Source organism: Etheostoma spectabile, chromosome 12, assembly GCF_008692095.1.
Source record: "Etheostoma spectabile isolate EspeVRDwgs_2016 chromosome 12, UIUC_Espe_1.0, whole genome shotgun sequence".
Classification (NCBI taxonomy): Eukaryota; Metazoa; Chordata; class Actinopteri; order Perciformes; family Percidae; genus Etheostoma; species Etheostoma spectabile.
In genome coordinates this window covers 7,841,817-7,861,153 of record NC_045744.1, presented here as the reverse complement: position 1 = coordinate 7,861,153, position 19,337 = coordinate 7,841,817, and the positions used below count along the sequence as shown (strand labels likewise).

Here is a 19,337-nt window from a genome sequence, read left to right as displayed (position 1 = left end):
CAGGAAAAGGTTACAAACAGAGAATCTGAACAATTTGGCTGCTATTACAAGCTTGATAACAGAAGTTGCAAAAGGACGAAAAAACAAGAATAATGACAAGAAGTAACTAATTATTAATGCATTCGTAGTTGTGGTAAATTAATACATCAAAACCAGATTTAAAAAATACTTTCTTCTACATGTAGCTGCGCACTACTGACATTATTACACACTGTATATGCAGACATAGAGGCTTTTTGATGACACAAATGCTCTGATTGATCTTCATATTGAAACGTGTTTACTGCCAATAAAAATATGGTGTTACTGTGTATATTACATCCTTTTGTTATAAAGTTTATTTTTGTAAGACCGCCATTTCCATGTTCTTCCCAGATTCACTGGAGGCTGATTTGTAGCTTTTGGCAAAGCAGCCTGTCGAGTTATGCATGAAAACACACCTGCCATATGGATTTGACAACAAATAAAACTACTCTCCTCAGCAGGTCAAAGTTGTACTTTCTCTTCTCTGCTTTCTTTTAATTGTACAGCCCTAAGAGCAAAGCTATTCTGACATTTTTCAACAAAAAACCTTTTAAAGGAACATGAGTTTCAATAATTAAAAGGCCAACCCTGAAGACCTCTTTAGCTCTTATAAGGGCTGCCAGTTTTGCATATTCATGAACAACCTTAAGCATTTGGAGAGCTGATCTGAATAGAAAAGGGGGGATGGAGGGATAGAGAAATGATGCCAAAAGCACTAAAACCAAAGGAGAATATCACCACGGGTTGTGAGTCCTTAATCTACGGTGAGAGTTGTAACACTCAGGAAGACTGTGCTGGTCATCGCTGTCCACTGGGGCAAGGTCAGGGAGCTCAAGTACACCAGTGGCTATGTGAACTCTTGTCAGGAGCACTGATGAGTGTTGCACCGTTTCCAAAACTGTCTGCAGTCGTCTACTCAACTGTGGGTTGACAATGGCTTCTGCTATTAACGTAAAGCTTCGGGCTAAGTGTAACCTTTGTTTCACTGTGTAGGTCAGGTCACTGTGGTCATCTGCATTTTCAGACTGGATATTTTATATGCAATCTCAAGAGTTTGTCAGCTTTTGTTCTCTAAGCTTGGAGAGGCGCCTACCTGGGATTGTATGTTGGCCCCAACCTGCCCCCCTTGGTACGAGTCCCCATTGAGGGACTGCACACTCATGAACAAGTCTCCGGAGTTTGACATGTTAAAAGAGCCAGCAGAACCTGAGAATACATAGAGGCAGAGAAGAAGAAAGGGAACAAGAGAGTAGGACAAAGAAAAGAGAAGAGAGAGAAAAAAGGTAACAGGGAAGAAGAGAGATACAGGAACAGGAGTTAAAAGGATCATGCATAAGCAAAAGTGCATTAAGTGGGTTAGTTTGGGAGGGCAGCCGGCCTCATGAAAAAGGCTTTGTCTACAAACATGCATGCTACAGATGCAGTATGTGCAAATTGAAATATCACTGAACCTTAATTTACAAGGAAAAATCAACTAGCAAAAACCATGAGACAGATAATCATCATAAAACTGCTTAAGTCCAGTTAAAACAAGCCTTATGGATTATATTGTTGGTAAATGTCCATGATGCTAGTGTTTCATTAAGGAAGTAATAATTGATTTGCAGGAAGACCCAAAGAATTGTCTTCGTCCTTTAATGGAGCCCAGCTCCCCAGATGTAAAGAGACCATCGCGTAACTTGATTTCAACACCCGGTCCTAATCCAATACAGTTGCGAAGTCTCTATATGACAAAAGACTCAGCTTGCCCTCTGAGCAGCTTAATGGCATGCACAGGGTCAACCGGACAAGAGGCAGGATAAATTAACGTCCACAAGACCAAGAGGTCAATAACCGAGACGGAGGGAGTGAGAGAGAGAAAATGAGTGAGAGAGGCAGAGGGCTAAAGCCCAGAAGAAAGAGGAAAAAAATGGAACGAGAAGAGCGAGAATGCCACATTATTTTACTGGGTTAGTTAAGGAGAAGAGGGGCCTTCTGTTAGTCTGCATTAAAAAGCACCAGTGATTCTTATTCAGAACTCACCTGCTGAATTGGGAGTTGATGGGGAGTTTGCCTGGCTGCCGTGAGCAGACACACTGGTTGCACTGACTGCGGTCCGTGCTGCGTACATATTGGCCTCTTCTTGGAACTTGCCGATGTTTTTCTTGTATCGGATTCTCTTGTTCCCAAACCAGTTTGATACCTGACAAAATAGCAATGACAAGATGCAGTCGCTGAGTTAAAACACATTTAAGCGGATATCTATGCAAACAAACCAATGCAAGTCAAAGCAATATAATTTGGTAACATTAATTGCAGTGTTGAATATTAATACTCAATACCTAGGCATGGATTATGCTTCCTGCACCAGAAGCAGACCACCTTTTTAGCACCAGCTCTCATGGCTGCTATGACATAATTGGACTTACACTACACATTGCTGATCATCGTTGCCTTGGTAAATCTGGCTCCTTCAAAATGTAAAACGCAACACTAACTTGAAAATTGTTTTTCACTGTTTTTTAAAATAATAAAGTACATAAGATCTATGGCGAAATATTATAGTATAGTATATGTATGCAGTATACACACACACACACACACACACACACATAAACTACTGCTTGGACAGAACCAAAGCTGAGCATGCAAAAAGAAGGATTAATTGAAAAAGTTCCATTCATAAAATACATGCAAAAGAAAGTCGGCCATAGTTGGCAATTAAAGCGTACACAAATGTTTGGTATGAAATGATTATAAATTGTGATTTCCTTTAGTCATTGTATTTAGTATCAATCTACCTGTCCATTGTTAAAAACACTTAGCCTCAACTGACCATAACCCCAGCATCGTTAACCTTGAAGGTCATTATAACCCCAAATAATGGCAAGATTACATTTCTTGTAACACTCAGCTAATAGCATTGATTTGTGTTTTACTAATTGACTCCAATCAAAGTAAATTCTCAAATCTCGCCAAGCCTTGCTTGAAGGGCACCAACGATTGACCTCACAAACTAAGTAGGAGGCTCAATCTGGTTACCTGTGAGACTGTGATGCTGCATTTCTTAGCCAGCTCTTCTTTGGCCTCCTCGCTGGGATAGGGGTTACTGAGGTGGGAGTAGAAGTACTCGTTTAGGATCTCTGTCGCCTGTTTGTTGAAGTTCCTCCTCTTTCGTCTGGACAGCCGGCAAAAAGGAAAAAGAGTAGAAATTTATCAAAAATAAAAATAAAAACTTGTCAAACAAATACAATCATTCTTCATTTAAATCAGAATCAGAGTCAGAATCAGAAATACTTTTTTGATCCGTTGATCAATGGTATAAATATCAAAGGATAGTTTAGTTTATCTGAACAGTGCTAAATCTTTAATAATTAAAAGCTAGTTAAAACTCATTAAGAAAAAAAGAACCCAAGGGATAGCAAAACAAATCCAGGTAACAGAATCTGTCTGACAAATGGCAACACAAATAAAAAAAAAAGCAAAGAAAAGTCAAAAAAACATCTGAGTATGAGAACTAAAGGAACGTTTTGAAAAGATTTTGTCGCCCAAATGGACACACACAGACCTGGCATCGAGGAAGCGCGAGCGCAGGATCATCACAGCCTCGCAGGTGCTCTGTTTCAGCTGCATCTGGATGGAGCTGAACTTGCGGTGGATGATGCTGACCATGCGCTCGATCTCTTTGGGCGAGATGGGTCGTGTGCGAGACTGCTCCCTCAGCAGGTTCATAACATGGGTGGTGAACTCATTGCACGCCTGGATGCACAGACAGACAGGATTCATAAAAAGAAGAACTATCATGGAGGCTCAACAGCTTCACACAGAACAAAAGGGTGAAATTGGATTCTGGAGAGGCTGCACCTTTACTGGTAGGCCTTGGCTTTGCAGAAGCACTTCTGACAGTACAACAGCAGCAGCGTTATAGGTAATAAGAATAGTCTAAATTAAAGCAGCAGACACAGTGTGATGTTTTACGGCAAACAAATGTAGCAGTGGAGTCATACGGTGGAGGCAGCGAGACTCGCAGTGCTCTGAATATTAAAAAGACTTCTCTTCTCTGGAAGAGAAAATGTGACAAGTGAAGAGAAATCTAAAATGACAGCAGGCTTTCAGTCCTGTTAATGTTCAAGAGGTTTAAACTGTCTCCCTCTCTTTTCACTCCATCTTTCAGTCTACCTTGTTCTCTCTCTGTCTGAATCAGTCACTGGATATGACTGCATTCAGAGTCAAGGTGTCTGTTGCTTGTCAACACCAGGGTTACGTCAGTCAAAGTGATGCACCGAGCAGCCGTTCTGCTTGCACACACACGGCAGACACTACTCACTCATACTCGCACGAGGTGTACGTAGCGTGGTGACACAAAAATGCTCAGGTGTGTATTGACTGTGACAGTTAGCGATGACTAGCCTTACTCGGAGAAGATGACAAACCCAGGACGCTTTGACTTCCGAGGGAATGACAAGATGTTACAGTCTTTGGAAAAGAGCTGGTGTGTGACTAATATAATGGATGCTTGCCTGCTGAAGATAACATCTTTGAAAGCTTGGCTTGTCATGACTTGGCCTGGGAGAGCTGATTTTTTAGCATTTAACTTAGTTAAACCATTCTCAGGAAAATGTCCCATCCATTATTTATTCCAACTTATTCCTGTTTAGGTTCACAGCTTTTTCCACCATGCATTGGACAAAGGACAAAGAAAAAGAATTGGACACAACACAGTATTCACTCACATGTTTAACTCTGGGCAATTTAGAGTCTTCAATTTATAACTGCAGCATGTTTTTTTTCCACTATATAAGGAAACACAGGAACTTGAGGGAGAACATGTTAACTCCATACAAAAAGTTTCAATTCCTTGTTATTTTTTTATTGCATTTCAGTTTTGTTATCCCAGGAAAGAAAATGTTCTTTTTGCTTGCTCCTCTCTGCAGGGAGAAGTCAGGAAAGCTATACGAACATTGCCCCTGGAAGTGGCGTGAATCTGTGCAATGTTTCACCACTACATCCTTTGTCCCCATCGAGAAGACAGTAAACATGTTTGCAATTGAATTATGTCAAGCCACATATTTGTGCACGTCAACAATGTAACATATTATAAAGATTAAAATCACTGACATTTTTTTTAAAGTTTTGCCTCTGTCCATATCCACCACCAGTCGGGACGATGTCCAACTTTTTCAGTAGTTGCACATTTAAACAGAAAAGAGAAATTTAAAATTACAACACATCCTATAGTCGCCACCTGAGTAGTGGAAGGATTTTGGAAGAAGAGAGAACATTGATATGAACTTTCTGTCATGAAACAATGAAAAAAAAAATAGTGCTAAAAAAAAAGGTGGAGTCAAAACACTGAGGTACAACAAAGGATTTCCCCAAGTATGCACTGGGGCATCCTATTACGGGGGATTAAATTAAGGCTTAGCAGGTGAAAGAAGTCTAACGTGTGGCACATGGGAATCCCACCATTGCACTGTTGTATTTACTGATAAAACACTTGAATGACAATATGAATATGGGTTACAAGAAGCTAAATAGCAGCAAAAAAAATAGCAGCTGAGAAAATACTCTTCCGCCCACCTGTTCATATTTCTCCAGCTCTGTGTGGTAAATTTGTCGGATCTGAGACAGCTTGGCACGGTAGTCGGAGTGTTCTGCTGAGTTGTCAGCACCGATACCGCCAGTGGCTGCTGCAGCGGCTGCAGCAGCTGCCGACCCGCCACCTTTTTCCGGCCCGGCCACGCCCTCCGCCAGCAGCATGTTGTCCAGTCGCATCAGCTGAGGATCTGGGGGCTCTTCCTCCTGGGCGCCACGGATACTGAGCACTGTGGAGGACAGGAGAAGATGACATGAAGACAATAACACTTAAGAGTCCTATTTACATGGATGTTCAAAATGAGTAGCAAGGTAAAAGAATAAGGACTGAGAAAGAGTCTTAACTCCAGCCTACCAAATGAACTCTGAAATATATGGCCATCGATTTAATAGTTTAAGCCTGTACCCTAAAACCCTGAAGCCTCGCAGAGGCTGGCAGCTAGGCAGGACCATAAAACTATCATTACACTGAGTCTTACTTATTTAAAAAATTAAATTTTTTGCTGTCCTTATGCTCTGGCTAGGGTAAGTTTCTTGCTGATTTCTGCTTTATTATCTTGTCAGATGCTATCTAAACACAAAAAAACAAAGAAATAACACATATTATACATGGTATATTAAAGCAAAGACACCTAGCTAAAAAAAAATCAATTAAGCAGATCACAGAATTTGAGCTAAATGAAATGATTCCAACATCAGATGAAGATATGCAAATTGACTACTACTACTACTACTACTACTACTACTACTACTACTACTACTACTATATATTTTATGGAAAAAGTAAAGACTTTAAAGATAAAAGGTTCAGAATTTTCATTTTATTTTCGATCATTAAAGGCAATTATTTTACCACTCTGACATTAATATTGAGAAAAAAAAATTCTCATCTCAACTTCAAACTGGATGTGCAGAGATTGTAAGATTATTTTATGCGGGAATGACATGCTGCAAAGGTCTGCATGAGCTATCTGGTCACCCCTAAATTACCATTCTAACACCTGGAACACCAGTGCAGTGTTCATAGTGCTGCAATCTTTAATTAGCAGGACTTAAAGATGCGTTCACAACTGACACTGACGTTTGTTTAAACACTTGTCTGGGGAGGTTGAACCTGCATGTATTCACACACCTACAGGCACTCAGCTCTCAACTGACACTCAGCTCCCATGGTGTGGAGAGTAAAGTACTAACAAAACAAACACATGACTGCTGAGACAGATATGCACAAACAACGTACACATGTAATGTACACAAATGCAGTCTTGCACTCATCCACAACCATATATTCTAACAAAAAAAGAAAAGAAAAATGTGACACAGGCTCAAAACAATTTGAATAATGCTATTGTAACTGTATTCTAGAATACAAAAAGACAGGTGTTTCAGCAGGAATTGTTCTTTAGAGATCAGCTGCACTGCCCTGCCTTTTTCTGCCACCAGAAGGCTCCCTTGGTAAAGCAGCAGTGTCCTGCTTTTCTCCGAGGCGCTGAAAACAGCCGACCAGGTGCAGCCCTCTATTCCATCCACTGTCTTCAAGGACAAAGACAAAGCTCACGCTGTCACAACATTTTTGATACACAGTTTAATCCACGCATCTATCAAAATGTTTCAGGAGGACAACCAAATACTACACCCCTGTATGTCTCTTCCATGATGACTGTAGACAGTGAGGGTAAATGACAGGTTGTGTGACAGAGCAGTAAAGCCATATTGTAGCCCACAGTCACAGCGATGGCTTTTTTGTAATGAGGATGTAAGGTTGAGTCGCCCTGTGACCTTTCCAATGCGCAGGGGGTCCAGATGGATTCCTGGGGCCGCATTGGGAGCTTGTCTTCCCTGGTCCTCCTCTTTTCAACCTCCCCTTTCTTCCCTCTCCTTTCCTCCTCCAGCAATAACATCATCCATTCCCATCAGCTCCAACACGTGAGCAAGCTCCGCTCAAGAGGCAAATGTCAATGGCTATCAGACGGCTGGAAAAGGTCAGAAGTTCAAATGGGGAACAGACGGGTGTGTGTGTGTGTGTGCGTGTGTGTGTGTGTGTGTGCGTGTGTGTCTTTGTGTCTGTGGCGCATGTGCTCATGTGCTGGTAGATGAATATGTGGACATTTTTCATGTGAATCACACCAGCGGGAAATTTTAACACTCGCCAATTTAATTCTGACAAAATAGTGGCACATCCCAACCAGAGAGGGAATCTAATGAGCCTAAGAGTGATTTATTAATTCCCTCCAAGTCCCTGAGTGCACAACTAAAAGCATGAAATGGATTATATAAATACAATTAATAAAGAAAATCAAACAATTCACTGTGCTGTGGCATAATTACCCTAACCACAGCTATCAGCTTTATTTATTTCTGTTTAGTAATAGCAATGAAATCGATTAGACCTCAATGCCAGTCAGAGTGCTTGTTGTGAACTCTGCAACCATGGACCATGCATTACGATAATCACCTGACAGAGAGAAGGGCCCTTTATTACAATACATCGCACGCTCCCAACACTGACTCTTGATATAACACTTTTTATTAGAGCACAACTGTTAAAGGATTTTTAAGGCTGATACGATACAAATAGTTGGTAATCTAAAAATCTGATATTGTGATATTTGTTGGCCAATATATATATATATATATATATATATATATATATATATATATATAAATTTTAAAAGTAGTTATTTGTAGTTATTTATGAGTTCTCACTAAAATAATATGATATTATATATATATATTTCTTTATTTACAGACTCAAGGTCCAGATGACTTAAAAACAATACAATACTAAAGGGGTCCAGACCAGACAGAGACATAAATTTATATAGACAAACGGATCCCCAACAACATCACACAAGAAACACACATACATGCAAATTTACCAATTGCAATGCTCAATATTTACCAATTGCAATGCTCAATAATTAAAACAAGTACAGGTGCATGTTCCAATGATTCCATAGTTTTGACATATATCTGGTATCACTAAGTGCAGGATTAATTATAGCATTTAAAATCATATTATTTGACTCAGTTAATCGACATATAAATCTGTACATAAACTTCCTCAGCACAGCATGGAAGGTGGGAACATTACAGGTCACACACAGATGGCTAGCACTGGTCCATCTTGGACGCTTCATCAAGATTCTAAATGCATCATTGTACGCCACCTTTAACTTTAGACTAGAGGAACATCAAAATATATTAAAGTTCTGTATGAAATGTATGAAAATACAAACTTAAGATATGAAACTCAAAGATGTTTGATCAAACAAGGATCTGATTAAAAAAATCAGAGCGTTGCCAACAGGAACGTTGTAGAATGGCCGCTGGTGGACAAACTATGCAACGGCAACACTCATAACATGGTTGACCATCCGTTTTTATTTTATATTTCTGATGAATAAATATTTTTTATATTGGACATTATAAATGCAGATACCAATAGTTCGTGAAATGCCTAATATTGGCCAATAATATCGGCCCGCCAATATTTCGGTCTGGCTCTACTTTTTATACACACATTCTAGTCTGTTAACAACAAAGGCATGGAGTCCATACTGCTCAGCGATTCCCTTATTCCATGGACAGTAACAGATTAGTATCTATAAAAGGAAGATGGCCATCATCTCTTCTTGATCATTACTGACAGACTTAATTGAACAATGGGAGGACACAATTCCCCCTCTCTGTCGCTTCCTACCTCCCTCCCTCCTTCCTCCTCTCTTTGTGAAGGCTCTTGTATAATTCCTTCCCTGAGATGTGGGGCACTAAACCCAAAAAAGCCAAGGCATAAAAAATGAATACGTATCATAAACAATTCCCGAGCCGTTTCCTGAATAATGAATGGAATTCTAAGAATAAGCCTTTGTTTTGGTTATTGACTAAATTAATTTCTGCTGTTACTTCCTTAAGGGCTGGCTCATACCCATCGCCACACTGCCTGCTGTTTGCAGACAACAGGAGTGTAAATAAACATGACGATTAAGCCACCCACTCATTCAGTAGGAATCAAGGTGCACACACATACACACACGCAAACACACAACACAAACATACACTTTGTGCACAACTGTAAGCACACACAGAGGGAAAATACACAGTTATGCACATTGGCAGACGACCCTGAGCACCCAGCCTGGCGCCCTGCGAGTCTATTTAAATGAAAACATGTTTAATTAATGATGTTGAAGTATTCTGTCACAATTAGGAAGATTTACGGTCAAACAAGGCAGCAGCAATGTCCCTGACAGCCATGATGAAAGTTTACCCTTCTTGCCTCTGACTGGCAGCTAGCAGCAAACGCTGGACTGGTTCCATTTCCTATCAGTACAGTAATGCAATACACTCTGCAGCACTGTAGTGTTTATACATGTGCGTATGTGTGTGTGTGTGTGTGTGTGTGTGTGTCTGTGTCCTTTTTTTGCTCGCGCTTGTCCACATCACATGACCCATGAGAGGGTCAGGCAGTGGCTGTCCTCAGTATTTATTGTGTGGGCACACGTCCCTCTAGGGTTTCAGCAGTTAATAACCTCAGGCCCGCTCCTAACACCAACCGTGTGTGTGGGGTGTGTTGTGTGTTGTTGTGGGGTGTGTGTGTGTGTGTGTGGGGTGTGTGTGGGTGTGTTGTGTGTGTGTGTGTGTGTGTGTGTGTGTGTGGTGGGCCTGTCACGACCAGTCAGCAAGAGTGAAAGCGACAGCCACATGATAATGTAACATCACCACCATTCATCCCTGCCCACAGCATTCTGAGACAAAACAAAACAACCTAGGAACCTGAAAAAGCAGCGTGATTTACAGCAGACATGACAAGTATCACTAATACAATCCTCCCCTCCCTACTCCTTGAAGGAGTTCAGCATCCTGCTCTCATTTGCATTTGATGCAAGTCCAGTAATGCAGTCTTCATAAGACGGAGCATTATTTCACTGACCCACACACCAGAGGTAAACTACTGTGCTAAGCAATGCTATTATCATTACTTAGAACACTAAATTAATATTGTCTTATATTACATCTAATTTACTGTATATGTGGTATTTTCTACTGAATTAAATCTGCTTTACTAAATAAGGACAATTGTTAGAGAATTACCAATCCTACCTCACAATAAAGTGCATGACATGAAAACATTTGCTGTAATCTAAATTGAAATCTACATATTATAAAATGTTATTTTGTGTAGCTGAAGGCTATATCTGTGACGTATCCATAAACTCAAGGAAAAGGCCCCAGATGTTCTCTTTAATGCCAATTAAAGGGAAGCTTTTAAAAGAGGGTCCAACCAATTTAGCATTACACTATTGAAATATTGTCGAACTCAAGATGGACAGTTAAAAACAAAAAGGATCAAAATTGGTGCAGCAGAACCAGAGAGATCATCTTTTGTATTCCATACCTATTCCTTCCTTCTTCCTTGCTGAGACCTGGTTCCTACATTACCCACAATGTAACTTGAACAGCAATAGTTCTTTTGGAAAAGTGGGTGTGTTATTCTAGCAGCGACTAATGTAGCCTAATCCTTAAATAGATATAAGGAGCATGCTATAGAGGTCTCACGTCTTTCCAACTCCACATCACCAGATTTTCAAATTTGAAGTCTGTAGATCCCAATCATCTGGTGGTGTGGCTTTAGAAGGAAATTAGATCTCTGTAACCTGTTTTTACTCAAGTGTGCTGCTGTACTCAAGTGACATCACTTGAGTCAAGCAATTTATCAGACTTATCACATGCTCCCTCTGGAGCCACAAAAGGCTTTAAACAACTTTATTCGCATGCAAGTAGTACCAAAGATCTGCAAACAGTTGATGTATAAAGTCAGTGTTCACCTTAAAAATGTTGTCCACACCAAACACAAGCAGCCAAACAAGGGCTTTGCCTAAAGAAAATAGTCTAAAATCGGCTAAAGTAAGAATTTTTGTCAATTCTTTGTGCAACAAACATATTTCAGTTGGTACCAAAAAAGGTATTTAGATTTAAAACCCAGCCCAACCAATAAAGCAATTATCATAAAACACAGCATTGTGCTATATTTCATATACTGCCTCACAAAGTAAAGGTAAACTACAGTGCTATCATTACTGACATTATATACAATTTACTGTACCATATGTGGTGATTTCTACTGAATTGAATCTGGGCTTATAGAAAGGCCTACAAATAAAACTATTGTTATAATCTAAATATGATCTGTGGTGTTTACATTGAACTCATGGGAAACTTTCATAGACCCAAAATGTTCTCTCCATCACCAGATAATGGGAATCTGTACGCCCTCAGTACACAAGGGCATAGTCATAAAGTACCTCTAAAAACAGCTTCATGTTGTATCAGCCATCCCGAGTATCATGTGCAGAAAGGGGGCAGAGCTGGGGTCTTGTATCTAACACTGGGTGGGGGGGATGGGGGATACCAAGGATAAGGAAAAAAACACCAAAGAAATACTGGAGGGACAGGCCTGAGACGAGGAGATGTGGATGGTACAGGCAAGGAGGGAAGAGAGTGGAGGGAAAATGAAAGGCGAAAAATAGAAATGGAATAGGAAAGCGAGGTGTCAATTAAAAAAATGAACCCCAGTGCATTTGGGAGGTGACAGCTGGTGGGAGACGAGCTGACAGGCGTCACATTAGGCGGATTTGGTGGCCGCTCCCCTCATCCCCTCCTTTTCGTTCTCCTCTCCCTCTGTCTCTTTCGCTCTCTGGCTTTCTCCACTGGCGATCGGTAGTTTCTCATGCGGCAGCGGTGGCAGCAGCAAGCGAGGCAAGAACTCAGCTTGGTGTTTTTCAGAACAAGTTACCCCTGCAGCTACTCTTAATAACGATAATTATTGTCATCATCTGAGGCTTAAGCAGGCCAGTTTGAGGCCTGAGGGGCTGGCCTGATAATGAGGCAGGCAGCGCCAAAGGAGACCATTCAGAGAACCGCCCTGCCACCAACGCAGAGCACCCCCATCTAAAAGCCTTCATTAAAATAATTCATTATTCAAAATAGGCAATACATTAGCCCCCTGGCTGTCAGTCTTTCTTAAGGTGTATTAAAATATATATCTTCTTGACTGAGTCAAACTCATGCTCAGCCTATGCAGCCTAACAGCTCCAGGCAGCACTGGAAACCATGTTGGCTAAATAACTCAGAAGAAGTCACGAGCTTGTGGAGCAGTGAGCTGCAAAGTCGGCCTTTGAGCAGAGAGACAAAGACATCTATGGAGAGAGGACCTTGTACAGAAAAATACAAAGTATAAATTCCTAATCACATGAAAGTTTTATTAAAGCTTTTACAGGGCTTCTTTTTTTTCATAATAAAGGCTGCCTGAATTCAAACCTGGGACGTTGCCACACAAGACTGTCCTCCCAACAGTAGCGACCGCATGAGTCATTTCAGAAAGTGCCCCAAAACAACATTGGTTTACGTTCAAGTGAGAAAACCCTCTGTTGGCTACAGTAATTATGACAGGAGCAAAGGAGTAAAATCAAGTGACGTTAGTACAGAGCGACCAAGTGTGTGTACAGAGAAGGCCGGATGGGTTGGATGGGCCAACATAACAGCATACTCTAATAGGAGACTGCTGTTTGTTTCTGGTTTTTAACAGAAAGTCAAAGTTGTTTTTTTAGGCATGACCATGATTGTTCCATAACCTTAATAACTTATTTTTTTATAGACAAACAAAGTTCCATTAACCTCAGAGAAGTAGTCATTTTAACCAAAACTATAACGTTTTTGTAACCTGAACACTTAGTAATTATTTTATTTGATATTCTCATTTCATTAGGGATTTGTAACAGTTCTGATTGTTACAAATTGTTACATTCTGTTGATGTCACCCTGCCAACAAAGAGTCAGAAAAAGTCTTGTTCTAGAGAGCTTAGACAAACTAATTAATTAATAACAATTATATTGGAGAACTTGTGTAACTTTATGGTCAGCATCTTGACGGGCTAGTATGCCTCACCAGAACTGCTTGTCGGATGGTGAAACAGCTCTGGAAACTCTTTCTGTAATTTTCCCGAAACTGACAATCTGACATTCACACCCACTTCACGCAACCATTGGCTACTTTTCCCTCTTTTTTATTATTTACACAACTATCAATGTCACTTTTAGTCTGTATGAAGGCCAGCTTTTCACTCTGCCTTTAATGTGTGGCGGTTTGGAACAGCGATCAACACTTTTTTCTTTTGACATGATGGGACAACACGTCATTAAAGACTTGCCAGGCCCTTAGAGTCCTATAGGCCACCATGATGCCACATCTTTCAAGTGTCTTGATACAAGTGGCAACATAATTTTCGGAGTTTTGGTTTTGATAACAACACCAACATAGAGGATAAAAGAATAAGTTAACAAGACTAAGAAAAGGCATTTTATGCAAATGTTCTATTCTTGACAGTTTTGTAGATTGTATGGACACAGTTCAGTCACTTAACAAGTGTTGCGGTTTGATACCCAGCCCCAGGGGCGTCGGACTAGGGGGAAAAAGGACTGAGTACCCAGGGCCCTGATGTGAGGAGGGTCCAAAAAGATGCTTGAATGAATAGCTGTGGATGTGGAGAAGGGCCCATAGAAAATGCCTTTCTACAGGGCCCAGAATTTTGCGCTACGCCCCTGTTTAACCCAAAGTTACGGAGGCTAATGTTAGTAGTATTTTGTGTGTATGTTATCAAAACACAGTGCAAATATCACAAATTACTGCTGAGAATCTCACCAAGATTTCATTAAAATTTGTCAGCAAATAAATGGCAGCCTCTGATTAAATAACAGCCAGCATAGTGATGCTGTCCCCGGCAACAGTTGGTGAGGAGGTGACGTGTGAAGCGTTCGGAGCCAGGAGGAGATGGACCATGACAGTTAGCATCCTGCCCTAACTGTTGCCCTACAAGCCCTCCCTGTACACCAGGACAAGACATGAAACAAGAGGTCCAGTAACACAAACCTCCTCAAGTCCCCGTGGTGTGTGTTCCTGTGCATGGCACATTTCATAAGGCTCCGCTCTTTGACTGTTGATGAGTTTATGCGAAGGTAATTAACAGTAATTAATCCTTAATTACAGCAATTAGCCGAGTCGCAGTAAATTAAGCCACATCTGGAGGCATGGAGCAGGGCTAGACAAGTAGGGGTGGGCTTTTTGACAAGGGGGAGACCACGTGACAGAGATTGTTTAGGTCTACCTGGGATGTCCGGGTTGCCATCCCTGCTCCAAGCCCTCTGCTGGAACCTGTGTGATCTCAGAGGTGGCTGATGAGGCAGGGTCTGATGAACACGGAGGACTGAGAGAGGAGGTTCATTACTGAACAAAATGGTTTCATCTCAGGGAGAAAGGCTCCCTTAAGCTACCACGCAAGGACACCCACCATATGGCCGCTCATAGACAATAGTGCCGGTGGTTGTGATTTGCTGTGCTCGGCTTAACTCGACAACATGTGAACATGCATTTAACACAACGTCACTAGATAGTAAACCTCGCTTGCAGTTTTGTGAAAGAACAAAATTACACCCACTATGTACAGGATAGAATACAAAGAGAAACACTTGGTGCTGCTTCTTTATTATTATTATCCTGTACAGAGTCCATTTAGAGTCACACGGTCTGTACTAGAGTCTACTATTAAAAAAGATTCTGAGTGGTTACTTAGATTATCCCATGATGCATTTTATTTCCAGTGGGAGCAATGTCTTCCATGATGACAATGGTCCTCTCCATAAAGCACAAGTGGTCACTGAGTGCTTTGAATGGCATGATAATGCTGTTAGCCATATGCCAATGCTTAATCTGTAAATAGATATGATCCAATTGTCTTTTCTATATATAGATATGATCCAAACTGAGCACCTACGTATACACAGTATCTATGCATCTCAGGTCAAGTACATCAGGAATTACATACCTTTCAAGATGAGTAATATGAAAAGACAGGTAAAGTCAGTTGTGTCCGTCCCTGTACTGTAATGCTTTTGGCTTGAATTGCTCTATTTCGGAGACTAAAGGACTAGTACAATAAGCACAGTAATTTCTAAATCACACAAGGTCCCCTGGTAATACTAGTCCTGTGCAAATAGGGCTCAAGTCAGATATTAAATGGGTTAGATCACTGGAACACTCTTTAGTTTCCCTCATGGCTATCATACAGCAGAAACCCTGAAGCTTTCCACAAGTTCAGATCACACGCTAACAACACTACAAAGGACACTTTTGTTGTCCCATGACAAACCATGGAAAAGCTAAAAATATCAGCATACAGTCAGAGTGGTGGGTTTTGCAGAATGACTGAGAGATTGAAATCGCATGAAGATTTTTGAATCATTGATTATTCCCAGAATATTTTATCTGATTATTCAGTACACTGTTTAGTCCAGGGCTTCAGCTAACAATTATTTCCATTATTGATCAATCTGTGGATTCTGTAGACTCAAGCAATTGATTTTATTTGTCTGAAAGTCAGAAAATAGCAAACAGTGCTAATTATAATTTCAATGTGATGCATTTACATAGACTGGTTTATCTAACCCAAAGTCCAAAACACAAAGATATTATTTAGTTTATTATTATATATGACAAAGAAAAGTCTCAAATCCTTACAATTGAGAATCTGGAACCAGCAAATATTGGCACTTTCTTAAAGAAAACGATTAATCTTTAAGTGGCTGCAGATTAATTTTCTTTCAATCACTTCATCAATTAATTGACTAATAATTTCAGCTCTGGTATAGTCCAAATAATCAATTAACTTACAACTTGCAAATTGTTTGCAATTCCTTTTTAACAAGTCATTCACTAGTCAGGTAGCTGTTGGTCATCCAAACACAAGTCAAAAGTGCCCCTAACTTCAGCACAAAGTTCCAGTGTAGAATCTGGCAGGTGGACCGATGCCATCCAAATGTTAGATAGTCTTTGAGGGCCCATTAATATTGTTACACTTAAGAGATTTGTTTTGCTGCGTGTGCAGTTTGTCTGGACGCTGTCACAGCTACAGAAGTCCCTGTGAGGTTTACTGTTTGGCCAAGGCCTTGGCCTGAAAAGACTGGTGATGCTTAAGCTGCCCCTAGCTGTCAAAAGAGAAAAACAATGTGAAGGATCACTGTCCGTTAGTGAGACTAGCTCCAATTCATTCTCAGAGATATTTCTTGGTTTCTTTCTTAATATTCACTTTATAACCCGCTTGGTGTACTAGATAAGTGTTGGTTTCTTATGGATAAAAACTGTGCCAGAAATTATTTTGCATAAACAAAATAGAACACTTAAAACACACTTAAGAGCACATCAAGGTACTTCCTTGTGCATGATAGGTCAGTCAACACTACTGAATGTGTCCCAATTCAGAAATGATGCAAATTAAATTTGACTGTTTGCTTTGAGAAGCCGCAGCATCTGAACTTGTAAGGACAAAAGCAAAAAGTTCACGGTGATGCTGTATGAATGCATGCATGATGCTGTGTGTGTGTTAAAGGGGGTCAACTTGGGACAAAGGTTTAGAGCTGTAACAAAGAAAGTGACAATGAAATGCCTGTAGGCAGAGAGAGAGAGACATAGAGAAAGATAGAGGCAGAGAGAGAGAGAGAGAGAGAGAGTGTGTTTACAGCAGAGGTAGTGGTCCAGGCAGTCTAAGTGGCCTGGCTGGCAGGCCTACCACACCACTAGCGGATAAAGCCGAGTCATTAATCACAGGCTTGTGGAATCGTCCCACTGTAGCAGAATACTGGGTCGGGGGGAGCTCCTGCTGTCAATCATATGTGTGCGCGTGCGTGTTTATGTCTGAGTGGAGTGGGACTATAAGCGGGGGAGTGTGCTTTTGATGAGAATGTGTCATTTTGCCTCCAGCTAAAAAAAAGCATATAGTCCTTAGGAATTAATGCATTAATGCAAACACCAGAATGAAAGTGCTAGACGTCATTTACATGAAAAGCATATCGAGTCATCCGTCGGGAATAAAAGCAGCATTTTCTGCCCTAAAAGCTGAAGTTTGATTTTAAAAAATAACGACAACGCTGCTCTTAGTAACGCAGCATAGTGCTATACTATGCAGACAGCCCTGTGGCATCAGCAGCACACGCCAGAAACACTAATATCCTATTCAAATAAGAGAGACATGGGACTACTGACTGCATATTCAACCAGCGTTTGACCCATTTTGTTCATGCTTCTTTGACAGTTAAGACATTGACGTTACTGTTTAGTAGCACTTGAGTCTGCACCTTAAGTTCCAGAGATTTTATTTCACAAAAGTACTTATTCATCCATTCAGACCAATGTGGTTTTAACCTGGATCACTGTGTTGGTCCAGAAGGTACAGGTGATGAGGGAACTGTAATCTGCCAAAGCACACCACACATGTAGTCATCACATTAGGTCTTTGGACTTTTAAACATAAAACCCGATGCTGCTGAAAGAGTCCAAACGTAGGGCCTGCAACACTGAACTCTCACTATCTTTCAATGTGTCGTCAATAGAGCTGAAGGATCTTGGAAAATAATCTAATTGCAATTTTTGGTAACCAATTTTGTGATTGCAATTCAATTTGTGATTATTTCATAAGCATCTAAGGTGCATTTGCAGTTAAAAAAATCTTGTTTGAACATATTGCTATATTATTGCAAACGCAATTAATCGTCTTTTATAACAGTTTTCATAAATCCTTCTGGAGATGGTAGACATTGTGTTCATCCAACAAGAGAGCCTTTCCACCAATCAGAAGACATGCAGCACTTAGATTGATGATGTGGTCAGCTCTGTCAATATAGTGAAGTGCATAATGCAGAGGTATGTACCTGTCTGAAAGATCAATAAAATATATACTATGCGGTCATTAACAAAGTCAATGAAAAAAAAGAATCTCACATAAGACCAAACCGCAACGTTATCAAATGAAATCCCCTTACATACACTATAGCCTATATGTTTAGCATTAGAGTAAGTCACAGTAACCCGTATATTTCCATATCCTTGCACAACGATTTAAATCCAAATGAAAACGTTGAATATTTTCACTCAGTTTGTTCTGCAAGCGGAAATTCCAAATGTTGCCTTGAGGGGTTGAACCTGTGCAGATGGCACTGAGATACTGAGGAGAAGAGGAAGAAGAAAAAGGATGGTTAAAGATAGAGTCGCAGTCTGCAGCAGAACATTCAACAGTCAAGACAGCAGTAACCATGGAAACAGCGTCAAACGATCTATCAGGACTCCATTCAGTTCATTTGAACCACTTCACCAAACCGCTGCTGAGAGAAACATCAAGAAGACTGCACAGTTGTCGGAAAGCTGACGATCCAACAAACACCACAATTATGTTCCTCTATATTCGGCTTATTTAGAAGACTTTTTAAATACCTCTTGAATCTAATGTCTTCACACTCTTTCACACTTTTAAAATGAAGAAATATACTATTACTTCAACACAGGAAAACATAATTTTGTGTTAGGAACTAAAGAAACGTCACATTCAGACTTGGCAGTAGTGCTTTCTTCTGGAACACTGAGCAGATCCATACCTTTTCCAACTGCACTATGATTTTATTTTTTTAAATATAGTCAAAAGAGATTTTTTTTTTTTATTGTTTTCTCCATATAATTTTCATTTTGTCACATGGAAGCACATTACGCATTTAAATGGTTTGATCAGTGACGTGTGGAGTTTTTTTTAAATGTACAAAAAACAACAATGAAATGTAAGAAGCAAGTCCATATTGTGAACATACACTGTTATTATTTGTGGAAACAATAGCATTACAGGTAATTGTAAAGCCCTTTA

The 19,337-nt window shown here is 40.3% G+C and overlaps 1 protein-coding gene across 4 annotated transcripts in view; it reads right to left on the bottom strand.

Annotated features, from left to right (window-relative positions):
• Positions 1-19,337, bottom strand: part of pbx1a (pre-B-cell leukemia homeobox 1a) — a 49,810-nt gene that overhangs the window by 5,973 nt on the left and 24,500 nt on the right. The window contains exons 3-8 of one of the 4 annotated variants that reach the window (XM_032531579.1): positions 5,584-5,828; positions 5,122-5,178; positions 3,572-3,762; positions 3,046-3,181; positions 2,047-2,206; positions 1,118-1,230 (exon numbers count right to left, since the gene is read on the bottom strand). In XM_032531579.1, coding sequence (XP_032387470.1) covers positions 1,118-1,230; positions 2,047-2,206; positions 3,046-3,181; positions 3,572-3,762; positions 5,122-5,178; positions 5,584-5,828 — 902 coding nt within the window. The remainder of the gene's footprint in view (positions 1-1,117; positions 1,231-2,046; positions 2,207-3,045; positions 3,182-3,571; positions 3,763-5,121; positions 5,179-5,583; positions 5,829-19,337) is intronic. The other 3 variants (XM_032531582.1, XM_032531580.1, XM_032531583.1) reach the window with 3 other exon arrangements.